Below are 18903 nucleotides of genomic sequence, written 5' to 3' on the forward strand. Positions count from 1 at the left end.
ATGTTAAATCAAGAATTAGATTCATAAAACAATACCTTTCCTGTTAAAAGAAGAACTCTCAACTCTTCAGAGATATAATTTCTGTCATTGCAAAAATCCTTCAAGGGAAAAAAAAAAGCATTTCAAGTTAAATTGAAAAACAAGTATTTAGTATTTTCAGGATTTGGTCATTCAGTTTGACAGTAATCACACTGGGGCTTCTATATTGTCTCCCCAAGTAAACAAGGGCTCATCTAAGAAATAAAATCACAATCCCACCACAGTGAAACCAATACCATAAATCCAATAGGGGACTTACCTTCTGTTTCTGTGGCATATCCGCAAGATATTTATCATGCATTAATACCAACTACTTTTAAAATGAGAACAATTTCAGAAACAATTTGTTTTAGAACATTTCAAATTCCCACAGGAGGAATTAAAAACTGGATTCTGGGTCCTTTCTGCTAACCACAGGATCCAGCGCTTTAGAATATTCTAAGTTTATAAAGATATCAAGAACCACGGGTACTCCATATGGTGCTTAAGCTAAAAGGGATCTTATTTCCCCAGTTTCTGCCTTTTATGACTGGCCTGTATATGACTGGCTTGTATAATACGTGGGATGTAGAGCTTTTCTCTACATCCCATGTATTATACACACCGGATTTATTTTTTTCCTTAGCATTAGAAATTAAGTATGTATGAACAATCATAAAATGTAAAGAACCTTTAGCATTATGTTTTCACTGGAGAGAAGAGAATCTTGGAATACAGCATTTTACTAGGTAATTATCTTAAACGGATAATTTAGAAAACATAATCCAAACATACACAGTGTTTTCTTGGCATAGCCAAAGGTACACTTAAATAAAAAATAAAGTCAAATATTTGGCTTGATTACTTTCCAACTTACCTTTTCAGGTTGTGTAAAAAATTTGGTTGGCAATACAGGATCCTTTGGAGATTCTGCATTACATAAAGCACTTTTGCTGTTGATTACACAGAGGGCCACATCACATACAGTGTAGAGTTTCTGAAGCAAAAAAATAATAGTAATTTGGAAATTATTTTGCAATTGTAATTGAAAACCAAAATGCTATGCTAATCCCCATCAATAAGCCACATATATTAAGAACTTTATGCTTTTTTTAAAAAAACCTGGCTTGTACTTGGGAACAAACTAAAGACATCCATTTGTTCCAAAACAGCACAAATACTTTAAATAACTATTGATCAAGAGGATTCTGGCCCACAAAGGCACAATTCGTAATACATGTGATATCTCTTCAAGTTCCCACCGGACTACCTACTATTCTTGCTAACGCAAGTTGCCCTCCAGGAGATTCTACTAACAGTACTTTTGGCATGTAAGCTTGTCGATCTCAGTGATATTATTTCCCCTTTATAAAAAACCATTCTCAGTTTAGCTTTGCTAACAGTTAAACTAACTTTTTTCCTCTGTAAATTGAGATTGCTAACACAAAATGCTTACAACTAATTTTCTCTCTGGAGAGAAATGAGAGACTGTCTTAGTGCTTGCCGTGAAGCATTCTGTCCATTCGTTCAATAACTGACTTCAAACCCTTTCTCTCTCCACATTTCTTACTTCATTGGCCTTTGGCTCATCTGGAGACTGTGCATCCCGTGTAAGTTTGATACTTTCTGTCATCTTTTTCATGAAGGCGTGACTGTTGTTTTCATTCTTGGTCATTAAAACTTCCAACATGAACCACAGGCACCTAGTACAAATACCCAAATGCCATAAGATATAAAAATACTTTTCCCTAGATAGAAGGCACACTTCAACCTGACAGAAACAACAGCAGACCTGGCCTGGAAGTTGATGATTTAGAATTCCGTGACCCCCTCCCCTAATGCAAAAGATGGTAAGAAACAACCTGAACAATCTTAGGAGTTACAGAGAAGTAAGATGAATGAAACTCAGAGGAGTGCTAATAGCAGAAAAATATACTCTGTAAATGTAGTTAATAATACCACATGGAATGGAAACTTCTCAAGCCAGGAGAGATCAATAACACAAAACCAGAAGACTTCAAAAATGTCCTTACAATCTAACAAAACAAACAATCTAGTTACTCAGAAAACCATACTGCAACACAGCATTGAACCCGTTGTACCATTTTTGAGGGGAAAAATCTGCCTAGAGAATAGCCTGAAGACACTGAGGGAGTTCTGCTGATAAAGCTAAGTACAACTGGTAAATTAGAGATGAAAACTGCTTATGAATCATTATACAGATGGCATTCTGAGCAACTCCAAAGAGAATGATGTAATTCAGTTAACAAGCCATGCACAGAGCATGAGCAAAGATAACTACTCTTTGTTCAGGCAAAAATAATTGCTCTTTAATCCCTGAAGAATTCTTAGTATCGTATGCAGTGCTGTGAAAAAGTATTTGTCTTCTTTGGGATTTTCTGAATTTTTGCGTGTCTTTGCAACTGCTTGTAAACTGAACTTCATGTAGATCCTAGTGATATGTAAAGTCTGAACAAATAACATCAAAGTTAGTTGCTGTTCCAGATATCCAATATGTCAGGGTTCCTCAACCTCAGCAACTTTAAGATGGGTGGACTTCAACTCCCAGAATTCCCCAGACAGTATGGCTGTCTGGGGAATTCTGGGAGTTGAAGTCCACCCATCTTAAAGTTGCTGAGGTTGAGGAACTCTGACATATGTGACATGCAGCATGAAAAAATAATTACCCCTCAACAACTGATTGTACCACCTTTATAACAGCAACCAAACACTTTCTGTAACTGGTGTTCAGTCTCTCAGATCATTGTGCTGCAACGCTGACACATTCTTCCACAGCAAACTGTTCCAATCCAGAATATCTGAGGATTTTCTAGCGTGAACTGCTTGTTTCAAGTACAACTAAAACATGTTCATAGGGTTTAGGTCTGGAATTGGTCATTCCAATAAGTTGATTGTTTTCCTTCTTCAATCATTCTCTTTTAGACTTCCTTGTATGTTTGGATCAGCATCTCATTACATGACCCACCTGCACTTCAGCCTTACCCCTCAGGCACACTGACTAATATTCTCCAGTATAATTATTTTATACAAAGCAGAAGTCATACTTCCTTCAATGATGGCGAGCCTATCAGGTCTTGAGGTAGCAAAACAGTCCCAGACCATGACACTACTACCTCCACGCTTGACCCCTGAGATGAGAGTCCTATTATAGAATGTAATATTTGGTTTTTGCCAGATGACACAACGATGTAGTCCCAAAAGGTCTACTTCTGATTCATCTGTCCATAGTATCTTTCCAGAAGTTTGGGGGTGCTGTCCTGTTTTTCTTTTTTCTTTTTGCAAATTTGAGATGAGCATCAGCATTATTACTGAGCAATGGCTTCCACCTTGCAAGTCTTTCATGAATCCCATTTTTACCCAGTGCTTTTCTAAGGATAGAGTTGTGAACAATGACTTTAGTGTTGTTTCCTTCTTAGCTTTTTTACTATCTCTTTTGAGTGGTGTGAAATATGGTTTATTTCTATGTGTCTACTAATGGCTGATTTGTCTGAATGCCAAGCTTCCAGGAATTCCCTAGTGCTTTTGGATTTAGCTTGATCAAATTTTGGATTTAGCTTGGTCAAAAGGAAACAAAAAGACCAGAACACTTCCTATCCAGCAGCCAACATCCAGTTAAGCACAGATTAATACCAGGCAAGCAGTCAAGCAGAAAGCAATACCCTAATTAAGGAACTACCAAGGAGAAAACCACACCCCCACCAAAGCTGGCAGGGCAAGCTATCGTATATAAACAGGGGGCAAGCCCCACACTTACACTGATGATGTTACCTAGTTGGGTAATGAAACATCTGCAGACAAACAAACAACCTCGGAGAGCACCAAGGACTCCACCGTTCAACCCTGAGCTACAGATATTCTCTTCTATTGAAAAATGTATGTTAAGAGAAACCCAAATTTTGGGTGTGGTAATAGCCTGTATATAGACTACAAAAATTTAAAAAATAGCAGGTTGGAGCTTTTACAACTTCTTTCATCCTATTATAAATAATTTTCCAAAATTGTTGAGCTTTCCAACGTCCTACCAAATATGGGAAAATGATCCAACTTCGTCATTATATTTCTTACCATTTCTAGAGAAAGAATTGTCCATTTTAGCAATTAATACTGGAGTACTATACCAGTACTAAAAAAATAACTTATATCAGTTTTCTCAAAGTGTAATATATAGCATGAATTTAATGTTTTTCTTCTATTGAAATTCCCATAGTTGCATATCAACTATTGTATTTAAAATCTGTACTCCAAGTTAGATAACTTATTTTATAATACAGTTTAAAGTTTGGGCTGCCAGACCACCTCATTCTTTTGAATCTCGTACATTTAAATTAATTAATTTAAATATATTTAATTAATTAGACAATATAAAAATTGTTATTTGTCGCTGCCAGATATTTAATGCCTTGGGGGTTTGGGGAAACAGAAAATTAAGCCTTTGCAGAATGTTCATTTTAACAGCTGCAATTCTCCCTAAGATAGTTTTAACTTTTTCCATCTTAAAAAATCTGCCATTAGATTTTTTCCAGATCTGCGAATGATTTTTTAAAAATATGTCTTAATTGGATTTATTTTGGTCAAATCAATTCCCAGGTATTTAACCTGTTTAGGAGTGATAATAAACCCCATTGTGGCTTCTTGTCTGCAAACCTTTTATTTATTTTGTTCTAATCTGGCTGTTAATTTGTCATATTTTATCATAAAAGTAAGCTTTAAAAGAATCCAACTTTACTTCCAAACCTTGTTTTTGTTAATTAATTTAGTGGTATTCTACTATACACAATTCACCTGTCTTCCTTCCTTCCTTCCTTCCTTCCTTCCTTCCTTCCTTCCTTCCTTCCTTCCTTCCTTCCTTCCTTCCATCCATCCATCCATCCATCCATCCATCCATCCATCCATCCATTGATTGAAGCTTTTTTTACACTGGCACACTGCATGTTTAATTACTTTGCTTATGACATAAATGAAACAAGTATGGTACTATTTGTTCTCTCAGACTCACTCCCTTTATGGATCACTAGAACCTACATGAAGTTCAGACAATGCTCAATGGCAAAGATGTACAAAAACTCAGAAAATGCAAAAGGAGCTGAATACATCAGAGAACTGTAGGCGCACTGGCGATGAGAAGTATTGTTCTCTTCAAAAATCAAGAAATTAAATTTATATTTAAAATGTCCAGAAATGTAGCAATTTGAATCCGACATTTTAAAGCGTTTAAATATAAGATGACACATACTCTTTGATATCACGAAGCTGATCAATATCTTGTTGTTTTGTAAAATCTGGATCATGAGCCAGCAAATGAATCATGTATGGCACCACATACTCAGGCAGCAGAGATAAGAGTTTTTCTGAAAAATACACAATCTAAAGGTTATATGAGTAACTGGTATATAAACTGTCGTTTACTTAGCATCAGAGACTTCACTATTTTATGTTAAGCAAGCAGGGAATATACATGTCATATATTTTATAAAACTATAAACAATTAGAAACAGAAGCAGAAATACAAATATTATGAGAGAAAAATAATCTCTTAAGCAAATTTACTAACCGTTTGCCATAGGGTTCTGCTTAATGTATTCTCGCCGTATACTTATATTTTTAAGCAAGCATTGACGTGCGTGTGCTCTCCTTTCCTTTACAGGGTCTTTGGCACACAGTGCAAATATTGCCATGTACTCCAATGGGAGCAGTAATTTTACTAGTGCCTTATGTAGCTTCTGAGCAAATATCTGCCTCACCTGGTAACATTCATCCTATATTAGGAGAAGAAAACGACAAGGACAACTGAACAATTAGGATAAATGGGGCAAACAAACTTTCAGGACAGCTATATGAGATGTGAAAACACGTTTATCTACAGTAGAGCACTGGCACAATTTGTTAAGTTTTATTTTTGTTTGCATCTCATGCTTCCTTGCAAGGGAGCTTAAAGCAGTGCACAGAAAGAGAGAAAGACAAAATCAGCCCAAGTACTAGTTTTATGTTCTAACTCAAATTGCTACCCCTTTCGAACACTACGTCAAATACGTTAGCTTCTTACGTTAATGACCAGTGCACAGAGTTGGAATTGCTCTGGGGTTATAATTTCATGATAACAGGGCTCCTGTGCAAGCTTCATTATGGCACTGCCAGCCGCCAACCGTAGACGGGACATGTCTGATTTGCTGTAAATGAAAAGAAAAATAAAATTTCTAAGACAGACAAAATGTTTAAATCTGAAGATGCACAATTTGGCTGATAATTATAACAAAATGTATCACATTAACACAAGGAAATCTGGCTGAGAGATTGATTACAGTATCACCCTCCCTTAAAATTACTACATAAAAAGGTCTTACATTAATTAACAAACATAGATTTTCATTACCAACTTTGGCTATTTTTTTTAAGTGGTTCATCTTTACACACTGCAAGTTTGTGCTTACCCCTAAGGTTCTGTGTTGATTTATGGTCCACAAGGGACAATGTATACCTGTGATAAGATCTTATACTTCTGCCAGACCTGAATCAGGACACTTAGGCACCCCTTCAATTGCAAGTGGAACAATATTTCCAAATTGAGTCAGATTCAAAATAGAAAATAATACTTCAGTATAGCCTTCTGTTCTTTTCAATAAGGACTGTACAGAGTATCATATTTTCTCCCCTTAAAGCAGCCATAAAATCTGCTTAAAATGTATCCTACAGAGTCCAAAATGTATATAGTGTAGAATATTCCAAAAAATTACATTTCTTATTCATACTGAAAGAGAAAATTGAAAAGTTCAACCCATGCTGAATGTCTGGTATCCATTCTGCATTCACTATTCCAAATTCAACAAGAGGATGCAAGTATGGGCCTTTGTTTGCTTGTGTGAATAGCTGTGCTTTGCTGGATTGAGGCATATTGATATACATTAAGAGATCAAAGCACTGAAATACGTCAAAAATCTTGCCTAATTCTCTTCTGTTCTGTCAAGTCTCCTTCGCTGACCAACATGGCTGATAATAACCGAAGAGTTGAATTTGCAGATTTTGACTGGTTGTTTTTCATACCCAAGAGCCAACGCACAAGTAGTTTAATTGCTTGAACCTATATAAAAATATTAATACTGCTGTGAAGAAGTCTATTTTATTTCAATTACTTGTTTGAGAATCAGTTCTATATAAAAGGAATGGTTTGAAAAGGATGAAAAGATTTTAACAAAAATTTAATGTATCCTCAATGCAAGGACACTGGAAAACAAACTAACATTTTTGTTCTCTGCTTATTCCAACTGCACATCATTTGCTATATTATTTATCTAAACCCATGTACCGATTTACAGGAAATCCAGCTGTGGTTTGATTGTATTGATAGTTCTGACAGAACTCCAACTCTGAAAATTTCCCAAAAATTGAAATACAGAGGACAAATTTAAAATACATAGCTGCTGTATAAGAGAGCCATTTTAATCTAGTGTTGAGGTGCTGAACTAGGAGTGGGGAGACCTGAGTTCTAGTCCTGCCTCAGGCATGGAAGCTAGCTGGGTGACCTTGGGCCAGTCACTCTCTCTTAGCCCTAGAAAGAAGGCAATGGCAAAAACTTCTGAAAATGTTGCCTAGAAAACTGCAAGGACTTGTCCTTTAGTCACCAGGAGTTAAGACTGACTCAAATCCCTGCCCTTCCAAATTTATTGTTCCATTTGATTTTTATGCGAGTACTATAAGATATTCATGAATATCTAATATTAATGAAAATCAAGTTGTTACCTCTATTGTTTAATTTGAAAGTCACAGGCCAAATCATACCTGTTTTAGCAATTTGGTAATAGATACCACTCAATCTTCAAAAAGCATTTAACATAAACTTGCTAGGAGACAAGAAAGCAAACTACCTTTTTATTTGGCACACTAAAATTGAATTTCTTCAAAAGCCGAGATGTCTATTTTATATAATTGACTAACAGAATGTATAAGAGTGCATGAGGATTTTAATGTTTCATAGTTAAAGGAACTATATACCTTTGCTAGGACTTCTGGGGAAACCTCTTCATCTGGAGACCATAATTTCCCATTTTTGTCACCTGTAGACTGCGAGATTTTAAATAATTAAAAATCTACAAAATACAGTAATTTAAGTATCAATGTTAATTATCTGGTTTTTTTCCCCTTTCCCATCATATGGGGGAGATGGGCGGCATACAAATTCAATCAATCAATCAATCAATCCATCCATCCATCCATCCATCCATCCATCCATCCATCCATCCATCCATCTTTTGCAAAATTATACTCAACGTACCCTGTCATTCATAAGAAGATCTTTTACAATAAAATTCGCAACTACGGATTTCATTGGTGATGCAAATTGGTCTGGTGCCAACATGGAAATGTGACCCAAGGAAACTAGAGGAGTTATGAGTTGCTCTGGAACATCAGCATTCAAACTCCGGCTTAAAGGCTGAAAGAAGAGAAAACAAACAATTAGCTATTGCAAATTAGGACTAAATATAAATTATTGTACCATCTGATAAGTTTATTAAACATATAAATCTCAAGAAATGAAATGCAATGCAGGCTCAGTTTCTTAATTAATTTGATATACTATTACAGGAATATACTAGAAGAGCTTCCAAAAAACTAACAAATTGTCTTTAATTTTCAAACTACTAGACACTCAAATAGAATTTTATTTATCTACTTTAAAAAAATCTTGCTGTCTTCACTTTAATGGGAGTAAAATGTTCATTAGTTTACCCATTTTTTTCAAATCAAATCAATTTGATTTCTTATGAAATTCATACTGTTAAAATCATAATAGCCCGGCTCCAATTTTTGATAGTATTTTTAAAAGTAGTAACAGAAAGTTACCTCAAAGATTTGTGCCAGCTGAACTTCTTTATTTGAAAATATGGCATGTATGCAATGGACAGCTTGCTTGGCTTGGTGAGGCGTTCCTCTCTTTGCTTTCTGATGCAAGATTGGAATTAGGGTTCTGCAAAGATTCAGCACACACAAAAAGAGAAGTTTTACACATACTCACACATACTTACAAAAATCAAACATTTTTGGAAATATATTAACCTTTCTGTAAACTGTAAAGTTAAAATAGAATCAAGTATAGTACACTGGAAAATTCTTATTTTTAGTATAATTTTTCAATTGTTATCTCTTACTGGAGGCAAAATGTGAGTAAATTAAAAGCTAAAATGAAGTGCTTGAATTTTATGCATTCCATTAATAAATTTGTTGGCATATTCGGGAATCTTTTTGGAAAGAAAAGAATACATTCCTCTTCTACTTACTATGCAATATGTATCAGTTTTAATTAATATCTAAACTATTTAATTGTTTCATATTTTCCCAACGCACTAACACTTCCTCAACTCTTTTATTAAGAAATACCAATAGAGGTGTATATGTGTAGTTCAGGGTTGAACTGTGGAGTCCTTCGGGTTCTCTGAGCTTGGTTCTTTTCTTGCAAACGTTTCATTACCCGGCTAGGTAACATCTTCAGTGCTAAAATGGGATGGGGTTTGCTCTCTATTTATGTGCCGTGGCCTGCCTTGCCAGTGCTGGTGGGGGTGGGGGTTTTCTTTTGCTCCTCTGGTAGTTCTTTGGTTAGCATATGTTTGCTGCTTGATTGTGTGCCTGGTGGTAACCTTTGCTTATCTGGGTGATGATTGCTGGTGACTGAATGCTGGTGAGGCGATCTTCTGGTCTCTTGTCTCTTTTGATTAGTATGTAGATGCTGTTTATCTCTATGTGTCTGTTAATTGCTGCCTTGTCTGAATACCAAGCTTCCAAGAATTCTCTTGCATTTTTGGATTTAGTTTGCTCTAAAATGCTGACAGTTTCCCAGTTAAAACTATGGTTGAGTCTGTCCATGTGTTGTGAGATTAAGGAGTTTTCATCATGTCTTCTGGCTGCTAGTTGGTGCTCGTGGATGCGCTCTGCTAGTCTTCTGCCTGTCTGCCCTACGTAGTGTTTGTTACAGTCCTTACACTGTATGTTGTAGATGACTCCTGCTTTTTCTTCTTGGGCTACTGGGTCTTTTGGTTTACTTAGGGTATTTTGGAGTGATTTTGTTGGTTTGTGTGCTACAGAGATGCCATATGATTGTAATAATCTATGGGTGGTTTCTGAGATGTTTCTGATGTATGGCAGTGTGAGAGAAGACACATGAAACCATTAACAGCATCTTCAAAGGAATAAAATTCACCAGAGAGGAAGAAAACAGCAACACGCTACCCTTCCTGGATATCCTCATCAGCAGAGGAAAAAACAGGAAATTAGAAACCCAAGTTCATCGGAAGACAACCCACACCAATCAAGTACTCCATTACCAAAGCAACAACCCAACCTCCCACAAGAGGAGCTGTGTAAGAACATTATTCAAGTGAGCACAAACACATTGCAGCAACCCAGAACAGCAGGAAAAAGACCACCTATACAGCATCTTCCAACAAAATGGATATCCATGGAATTTTATCAAAGCGTGCCTGACCACTTAACCTACTACAACACAACCCACACAAGCCATGAAAAGGATTACACTGCCACACATCAGAAACATCTCAGAAATACGTGTTTTATTTCCAAGACAAAATATGCTGTGTATAGCACCAGCCTGAATTCCTTCAAATACTTTCTTTCAAATACTTTCATATGCTTTAGTGGATGCAAAACATTCAAAATTTATACCATTTTGCAGTTGAAATGGCCACATCAGAAATAATAAAAACAATAAATTTCAAATTCAAAATAGTTGTTTCCAGCTCACAACAGAGTACTATGTTTAAAGCAGTTTGAATCTTAAATGTTTTGCATGCACTTAATATGCTGTATTATTACCAAAATTTTGTAAACACTCTCCTATAAAATCGGTCATTCTGATGGTATCATTAGGGGGAGATGGGCGGGGATAAATTTAATAAATAAACAAATAAAATCATTCAAGCTCTGTACTTTTTTGTATTTCAAAGAAAATATCAATATCAATCAATAAGTTTATTACATTCAGAAGTCCCAAATGTTTCAAAGGAGATAACACAGAATCCACTGATGTTTTATTATTAAAAGTGCTATTAAATATTGTATAACAGATGGTAAGATTCCATTTTGTTCATACCCATATCAATCACTCTTCACATCTTCTTAGGCTCTTAACGAAAAGCAACTGCTAGTACGCTGCTTTTATTAGACCAAATGCCGTAACATCTATTTTATCTAAACTAAGCTTGTAACGCAGATGTCTTACTGTTATAAAAACTTCCCACTTTCATTCTATCTAGACCTCAGGCTGTGACTCCACCTGTATAACAGAGGTAGAATACACATACAGTAGCTAAGCCAATATTTTAATTTATTCAAATGGTAATTGCACACCAAGAGATGCAATAATCATGTGCATCAATAAGAGATTATACGTATTTGGCCGAGTAAGAAAGGGGAATATTTTATTATTAACACATTTACTAAGGAAAACAAAAAATCGCAAACACTTTTGCATGTAGAAATGCACTCACGATCTTATCTGAGGCAGATCGGTCTCTATTTTGTGGCCAGTGTTCCTGAATATCTGTATGGCTGCCTCTGCTACCTTATCATCTTCCATCCTGAGGCACTGCAGGAGAGATTCGTATGTCTCTGCGGAGTGGAACGAGGTAGGATGTGTGAAAGACAAAACCTATGGATACATATCAAACCAAAAAACATTTTAATAAATGCACCCTGATTATCTGAAACAGTGGCAGGCTATATGCATCTAGACAAGCTATACTTTCTTCTCAGAGGAGCTCGTTTTAAAGGTAGGAGAAAAACAACATAAGGCAATGAAGCTGTCTTCTAAACATTCTAATAATTCTTAAGATTTCATTCTAAAAGAGATTTTATCTTAACCAATGCAGACCTTAGCTTGAATAAACTGGTGAATTCAACATTGGCTGAAATACTTTTGATTTCCAGCGTAAACCAAGTTGAGCTGGAAATGTAGTTTTAAATACTGGAAGGGAACCACTGATTCTTTGGCAGAAAACATTCTGAAATGGGTTGAGCCACAGTCAATTCATATGTAATACTAGCTGAGTGATTTAACATGCAATACCTTGAGAAGTTCAAGCCCTGAACGAATTGCTGTATCAGGACTTACGCCCTCCTCTTCATCATCGGCGGTCCCTTCTATTGATTTATTCATCAGCTTTACTAATGCACTAAAGCAAGACATTAAAAAAAAAACGTATATCTCAGTTATATGAAGAATCACTGCTTATATATTTTACACATTCAATCTATTCCCTTTTTACAACTCACCCATTTATCTATCAAAGCCAACATTCTCATTCTCATCCAACAAGCAAGGAAATTCTTGTTTATTTTCACAATTCTTTAGATCTTGTGTTCAACTATTTCTATTTCACTTTTAAAAGGAAATTTCCACCAGGAGTATGCAAAACTTTCCAACCCTGGAACAAGCTATTCCAACCTCAGAATGCCCTTTCCTGAGAGAGACCTCTTCTGAAATGCTGTTCCAGGATTGGAACATGATGAAATGCTCGTACACTCCTAACTCCTATAATCTTTTTCATGTGTTACTAACCTTGTAACGAGAGGGCATTTTGTTGTTCTGCTAGAAGGCAAGTGAAGAATTACCTGGCCATTTTCTTATAAGAAAGATAGTTGAAAAGCTCAAAGAACTTAGGGGGTAATAAAGGAGAATGGCATATTATTATTATTATTATTATTATTATTATTAATATTTACAGACTGCTGAATCCCTAATGGGAAGTTGACAGACAGACTGAAGGGGGAAAAAGGGAGAGGAACAGGAAAGGAGATAAACAGTACCTCTGAAACACGAGAAAAGAAGAACCCCTTGTGACAAGCTAAACATTTCATTTTGTAATTAAGCATATGTTGATCTGCCTTTTTAAAAAGAAATAACTTATCAAACCCTGTTCATACAATGCTATTGGTAAATAATGTTGTAATTGTTCACGATAAACTTGTCCTCTGAGTAAATGGGAAGAGAATATAATACGTGTCCCCATCCACATCTAAGATAAACGCTGCCAGATAAAGAGCAGGCAAGAGAGATGACAACATCAATATACATTCAGGCCTCAGTACAAAAACTCTTGAGAGCCAGTCCTAATCGAATTCTTAAAAAGAAATCAACGTATGGATCAAAATAAAGAGATACTCCTACCAGCCAATGACCTGCTATTTTTAAAAAGTTGTGCTGTGAAAATTGCTACATACTGCACTTACCTGATAGCTTCTGAGTCAATATGTACAGGAGCAATTCTTTCTAAAAGAAACTTTACCATCTCTAGGAAAGGATTAGTTGGTTGCTTAGGATTTGCAAGTTTCCGGGCTATTTCCCTCTGAAAACACAACAAGGTTTATTGGACAGTAAGATGAAGGTGCTCACACAATATGCCAAATAGAAATAGTTTTTAAAAATCGTGTTACTTTCATGACACACATGGGAGATAATTAAACACTGCTAACAGAACCAGTTTTTTTGCAGTCTTTGTTAAGTATCTGAAGGAGGCACAACATTTCACATCAGTGGCTACTGGTTTCTCACTAACTGCTACTGCAGTCACAAATGTAAAATCTCCTTGGGCTATGAAGGACAAAAGGCCCTTGTGAACTGGTGGTAGAAGTAAGGATGGTTTGTAATGACAGGGGGTGTGTTAAGAGTATAGGGAATAATAGTACTGTAAACCAGATTCAGCTAGATTTGCTTTTCTTTTTCTTCTCTCATGCCTTAATTTATTTATCTTCTTGAGTCTTATTGAAACAAACCCATCTTCTTTTCTTTTGTTGGATCAGAATGACTTTGTTTTTATGTTTCTAAATTTTATTATACTGCCAATAGAATTCATACCATATGGAGATGATTGTCTAGTACTTATATGTCATTTGCTGACTCTGCCCATTTTTAGTGATTTTAATTTTTTTAGTAATTTTATTCATTATGTGATCTGTATTCTTTTGATCTTTGACTTTAATAAGGAACTGAGTTATAGCTTGATTATTTTTAAACACTTTGGATAATACTGCTCAGCCTAAAAGGGGATTATGTATGAATGTAGTCCAGCCTACACATCTAGTGCTCCCAGTTGGTATCCCATTCAAATACTAACTAAGCCCAGCTCAGCAAACTTAGCTTCCAAACCCATCCAGGTCAGCCAGATATTGCCCTTCCTGGGACTACAAACCATCCCAGTGAACTGCTAGATGCATGGCTAAACATTTTACAATTAAAACATAATCTAACAAGCTCTCTTTTGCAAAAAAAAAAAAAAAGAGGAAATAATAAAATTGAAAATTATGCTGCTTATAAACCCATGTCCAAGAAAACTCAAAAATGGCTAAAATAATTTCTTCCAAATATCAGCAGACACTCCTCCATGCCCACACAAGCAATTTTCAATCTATGAGATTTTCAATCTATGAGGTAGATGAATGCAAGGATTAGCAAACTTTTGGTGCCATTATTCCCCAAAAAATAAAAGAACCTGCATGCCTTCCTGAAAAAAGATATTGCTTTGTGAATAATAGTAACAATAACATCAAGAACAACTATAGCTGCTAGAAGGCTTAGGGTTGATGTGTGCAGAGGGCATAAGGAATGGCTATGATAGTTAAGGTACTGATCTAAGACTGGGCAGATCCAGATTCAAGCCCACCCTCAACCATGGAAACTCAATGGGCCGCTCTCTTTGCCCAGTCCTCCTTACAGGTTTTCTGCTGCAGGAATAAAAGTGAAAGGAGATTCCTATCTAAGCCATCTGGAGCTCCTTGAAGAAAAATGGGATATACCGTATTTTTCCATCTATAAGACGCCCCCATGTACAAGACGACCCCCACTTTTCCAACCCAAAATTAAGAAATCAATATTTTAAAGATAGTGCAGAACACATTTTTATTTAGTAATTAGTTAGCATTTACCTGATACACTCAGTGGGAGGAGGTCCAAACCGTCTCTCTGCAGCTCTATTTCCATGCTCTTTTGCATAACTGATTACATTCAGTCACGAGTGAAACTCCCGATAGTTTGTCTCTCCAAACAGACTTCCTCCAATTGGTTTGTTCAGCATCAGCTGATGTCAGTTACATAAGGCTCGTGATAGGAGGAAGCCTGTTTGCAGAGACAAAGCATGGGCAGTTTTGCAACCACGCAGTTCTGTCCTTGGCTTACTTCCTTGCATAAGACGCCTTTCAATTTTTAGTGTAACGATTTTAGAAAAAAAGTATCGTCTTATAGACGGAAAAATACGGTAATTTAACAAATAAAACAGTCTCCCTTGATTCAAAATGAGCTCTTGATGACTTCATGGGCATGTTCAACTTAGATTTTCTGAGTTCAGCAAGGGTCAGCTAGGTGCTATACCTACTGTGACTTCTTAGCATGGCAAAAACCTAAGTAATTACAAACCTTTCAGAAATGTTCTAAACTGAATATGGTATCAGCATTTAAAATAAAGAAAAAAGCCTTACCACACAGATATCTGCCTGTTTACAGGAACATGTAGGACTGATTAGCACCTCAAGTTGAGAACGAAGTTTCTCATCATCACCAAGGACTTGATTGAACTTTTTCACAAAATCCTGGGCTTTTCCAGGATCAGGAAGATTTTCTACAGAATTAGAATTTAAAAGTGTCAATTCAAGTAGCACCTTTAAACCTATACTGAAATTTTAATTCTGATCAAGAGATCTTACTTGCTATAGTCATCAGCTTTCCAAACATAGCAGCACTGTTTGCCTCTGACTGAAAGGAGAAGTTCAGATGAGCATTCACATAGAAAATTTGTCATATAACTCTTGTTTGACCTGTTTATACTGATAATAAATCCACCCTCCCCCAAATTCCCCTTTAAGATTTGGAAACAAATGAATGTAGCTATTATCAGGTATCCTATAAAAGCCAGATTGCAATGTTTTAAAGAGATTGTTCTTTCTTCCCATATTCCATCCATATTTTGCTCATATATTATTATATTTAAAAGTTGGTAGTAGTTTTCCCTTATAGGAAAGGACATCATCAAGATGACAGCATATCATTCTTGGTGCCATAGATTTTACCACATTTATGTCTCGTTATTAAACTCATGACCAAGCTCTTAATAGCCAGTTATTTTGAGAAATAATAGTAGTAGAATTCAAAGAATACAGTCATTTAACATATTAATTTTAAGAGAGAGGCAATATTAAAAAGCAAAATATGCAAAGTACAACAATTATGTTATTTTGAAACCTACAGTGGGTGTTTTATGCAAATCTAGCAATTCCCGCACATGACTCCTAAGCATGTTCTGGCACTTCCACATTTCATTCAATGCCCTGGGCATAAAGACATGAAAAATAAGTTAAAACGTGAAAAAAATTAATGATTGTATAAATAGCATATGGTGCTCCATGGCACTCTCCACCCAGCAGCTTCTTTTTTATGAGGCAACTCTTCTACCCTCAGTAATATCACATGCTTTTTTCAAAGGGTATGTTCGTATTTAGTTCAATATTCTTCCCATCTCTTAATTTTTAATTCTGACACTCCCCCATCCATGTACACCAACAATACCTAAGTATTCATCCCAGAGTACTTTTTTTTTTAAGTAGCCCTGAAACAGCACACTGCCTTGACTTGAATTCTATTGGATATCCAATTTAGCTAATTACTTCAACTATCTGGCCATCACGCCAGAGAAGAAACCCTGCTGAGCTACAAGACATTTGACTTTAAATGTCTATGCACAGAATATTTAAAAGTACTGGTGAAACTGATTTAAAAATGTAGCTTTCTCCCAGTAAAAGCTATACTCACTTAACAGCATTTGGGTCTAAGCTAGCATATAAATAATACAAGCACTTCATCCTCTCTTCTGTTTCCAAATTATGCGGAACAAGATACTGAGCAAAGATTTTCTCCACCAGTAATCTGCAAAGGAAAATAAATGCAGGTATTGTTTAAATTGCTTAGTTTAAAATATTAAGTTTTTTAAAAGGCACACTGTCCTAAACATGTACATGCAGCAGAGCAAGACTTGCAAGGCACAGTGGCCAAGGGATGCATTCCATTCCCACAATACATATGAGAAGGGGGAATACGTGAACATGCATTTGTCAGACGTAACTTGCCAGCCAAACGTCTGGTCTCTAATAAAGGATGGGGAGAAGGTCAGAATGCTTTGTGATTTTATTTTGGGGAAAAGGGCTGAAAATCCATCAACTTACTTGTCATCAATGCTATTCTGATAATATATGTGCAAAAGTTTATCCTTTATCCAGCTCACTTTCTCTGCTGCATCCTTTCCAGCTTCAGCATGAAGGCAGTATTTCTTGTACAGCTGAGCAAGTCCCATCATTGCTTCTTTTCTTACCCGCCACTTAAAAAAGAAACACATGCCCAGAAATGTGAAGTTATAAATAACTTCAGCTTAAAAATTAATGACCAGAACACGCCTGAAACTTTGTAGCCTAAGTTACCATGGAAAAGCCAACATTTTTTATGTTAACGGCATTATAAAAACTATATTGATAATTGAGATTATAATTTTTAAATGATAAAATCAATACAGTATTGAGCAGTGTAACTGCCAAAATGTTGTGAAATTACTTTTATTTTGAAAAACACATTGCAGCCATGGTAGGAAATGATCTCACATACAGAACAGACTCATGAGCAAAAAAATGTTGGTTTTGTATTTTTCAATATAAAATACCAATTCAATACCTCATCAATTTTTACAGACTCATTCCAAGATAAAAGAGGATACTGATAACTGAGTGATCATTTCAATAGCTGACTTTCATTTTTAAAACAACATGGAATTTCTTTCCATCCATATCCCCAAAACATCCAGGTAGCCTCAAATGCTGAATTATAAGATGCAATTCACTTTACCCGCTTGTCCAGTGTCCTTTCTCTGACAAAGCCAAGGAGCTGGTCGTTGACTAAAGAAAGGTCCCTTTTGCCAGCAGTTATTATTGTAACAATGACATCATGACGGATGGCTTCTTCTGGATCATGTGATCTGACTTTTAAGTACTCTATTTTAAAAAAAAAGTATATAACTTCTACTGAAAAACAGAAGTTATTCATGTGCCTGCAACTAAAGAGCAAAGCCTTCAGGAATATTAAAATTACAAGGGTGTAATTTGATGTGCAGAACACATCAAAAGCTGACATTAGCATTAGTGAAGTCAATGAAACTTACTTCTAAATATGAGTTCAAGAAGCACATACAAAGTTAAGTAAGTAAGCAACTGAACAAAGGAAACCAAGAGGAGGTCCCGTTTGTAGAAAGCCTACTGCACTGAGCTGATAATTTGATCATATTTCACAAATGGATTGATAAACATTTACTCTTATTTTATATGTTGGGCAGTGCAAGATATAAACATGATATCATTTCCTATCCTTTCTATGAAGATGTACCTCCAACAGGCCTTTTAAGCCTCACAATGAACAAAATAATCAAGCCACCTGACATATTATATCACCACATTATTTATCTGAACCCATTATCCTCATGCTTTTTTCTTCAGTTCTTCTGAATTAAAGTATCTTACCAGTGAGGTCTTTTGCTAAATCTGGATGGTTCATTAAACAATGACTTGCAAATTTCACACTTTCTAATCTCACAGGAACATGAATATCATTGAATCTAGAGGAGAGTAATATATTAATCCAAAATTATATTTGGTTTCAATGTTGAATACAATAAACTAAATATGCTTTTATGAAAATACACTTTCAGAATGCAAGATACTGTAAATATATCAAAATCCAACATACTGAATATCCCACAAAATAAGGCAAATTCAATAAACTGAACAAAAAGTAAATATTTTCAGTTTAACATGGAAAAAACAGGAAAACTTGTA

At 35.7% G+C, this 18903-nt stretch overlaps 1 protein-coding gene across 3 annotated transcripts in view; it reads right to left on the minus strand.

Annotated features, from left to right (window-relative positions):
* Positions 1-18903, minus strand: part of PDS5A (PDS5 cohesin associated factor A) — a 70494-nt gene that overhangs the window by 11379 nt on the left and 40212 nt on the right. For all 3 annotated transcript variants that reach the window (XM_088131216.1, XM_088131215.1, XM_088131214.1), the window contains exons 10-29: positions 18589-18683; positions 17921-18066; positions 17251-17402; positions 16841-16954; positions 16278-16359; positions 15739-15787; positions 15514-15653; positions 13273-13388; positions 12110-12215; positions 11532-11692; positions 8875-8998; positions 8306-8464; positions 8026-8094; positions 6978-7114; positions 6083-6206; positions 5591-5795; positions 5273-5387; positions 1589-1721; positions 896-1015; positions 36-98 (exon numbers count right to left, since the gene is read on the minus strand). In XM_088131216.1, the coding sequence (XP_087987342.1) occupies positions 36-98; positions 896-1015; positions 1589-1721; positions 5273-5387; positions 5591-5795; positions 6083-6206; positions 6978-7114; positions 8026-8094; positions 8306-8464; positions 8875-8998; positions 11532-11692; positions 12110-12215; positions 13273-13388; positions 15514-15653; positions 15739-15787; positions 16278-16359; positions 16841-16954; positions 17251-17402; positions 17921-18066; positions 18589-18683 (2410 nt within the window). The remainder of the gene's footprint in view (positions 1-35; positions 99-895; positions 1016-1588; positions 1722-5272; positions 5388-5590; positions 5796-6082; positions 6207-6977; positions 7115-8025; positions 8095-8305; positions 8465-8874; positions 8999-11531; positions 11693-12109; positions 12216-13272; positions 13389-15513; positions 15654-15738; positions 15788-16277; positions 16360-16840; positions 16955-17250; positions 17403-17920; positions 18067-18588; positions 18684-18903) is intronic.

Source organism: Python bivittatus, unplaced genomic scaffold, assembly GCF_059951505.1.
Source record: "Python bivittatus isolate LINGU-HERP-01145 unplaced genomic scaffold, Pbiv_v1 ctg000970_np1212, whole genome shotgun sequence".
NCBI classification, from domain to species: Eukaryota; Metazoa; Chordata; class Lepidosauria; order Squamata; family Pythonidae; genus Python; species Python bivittatus.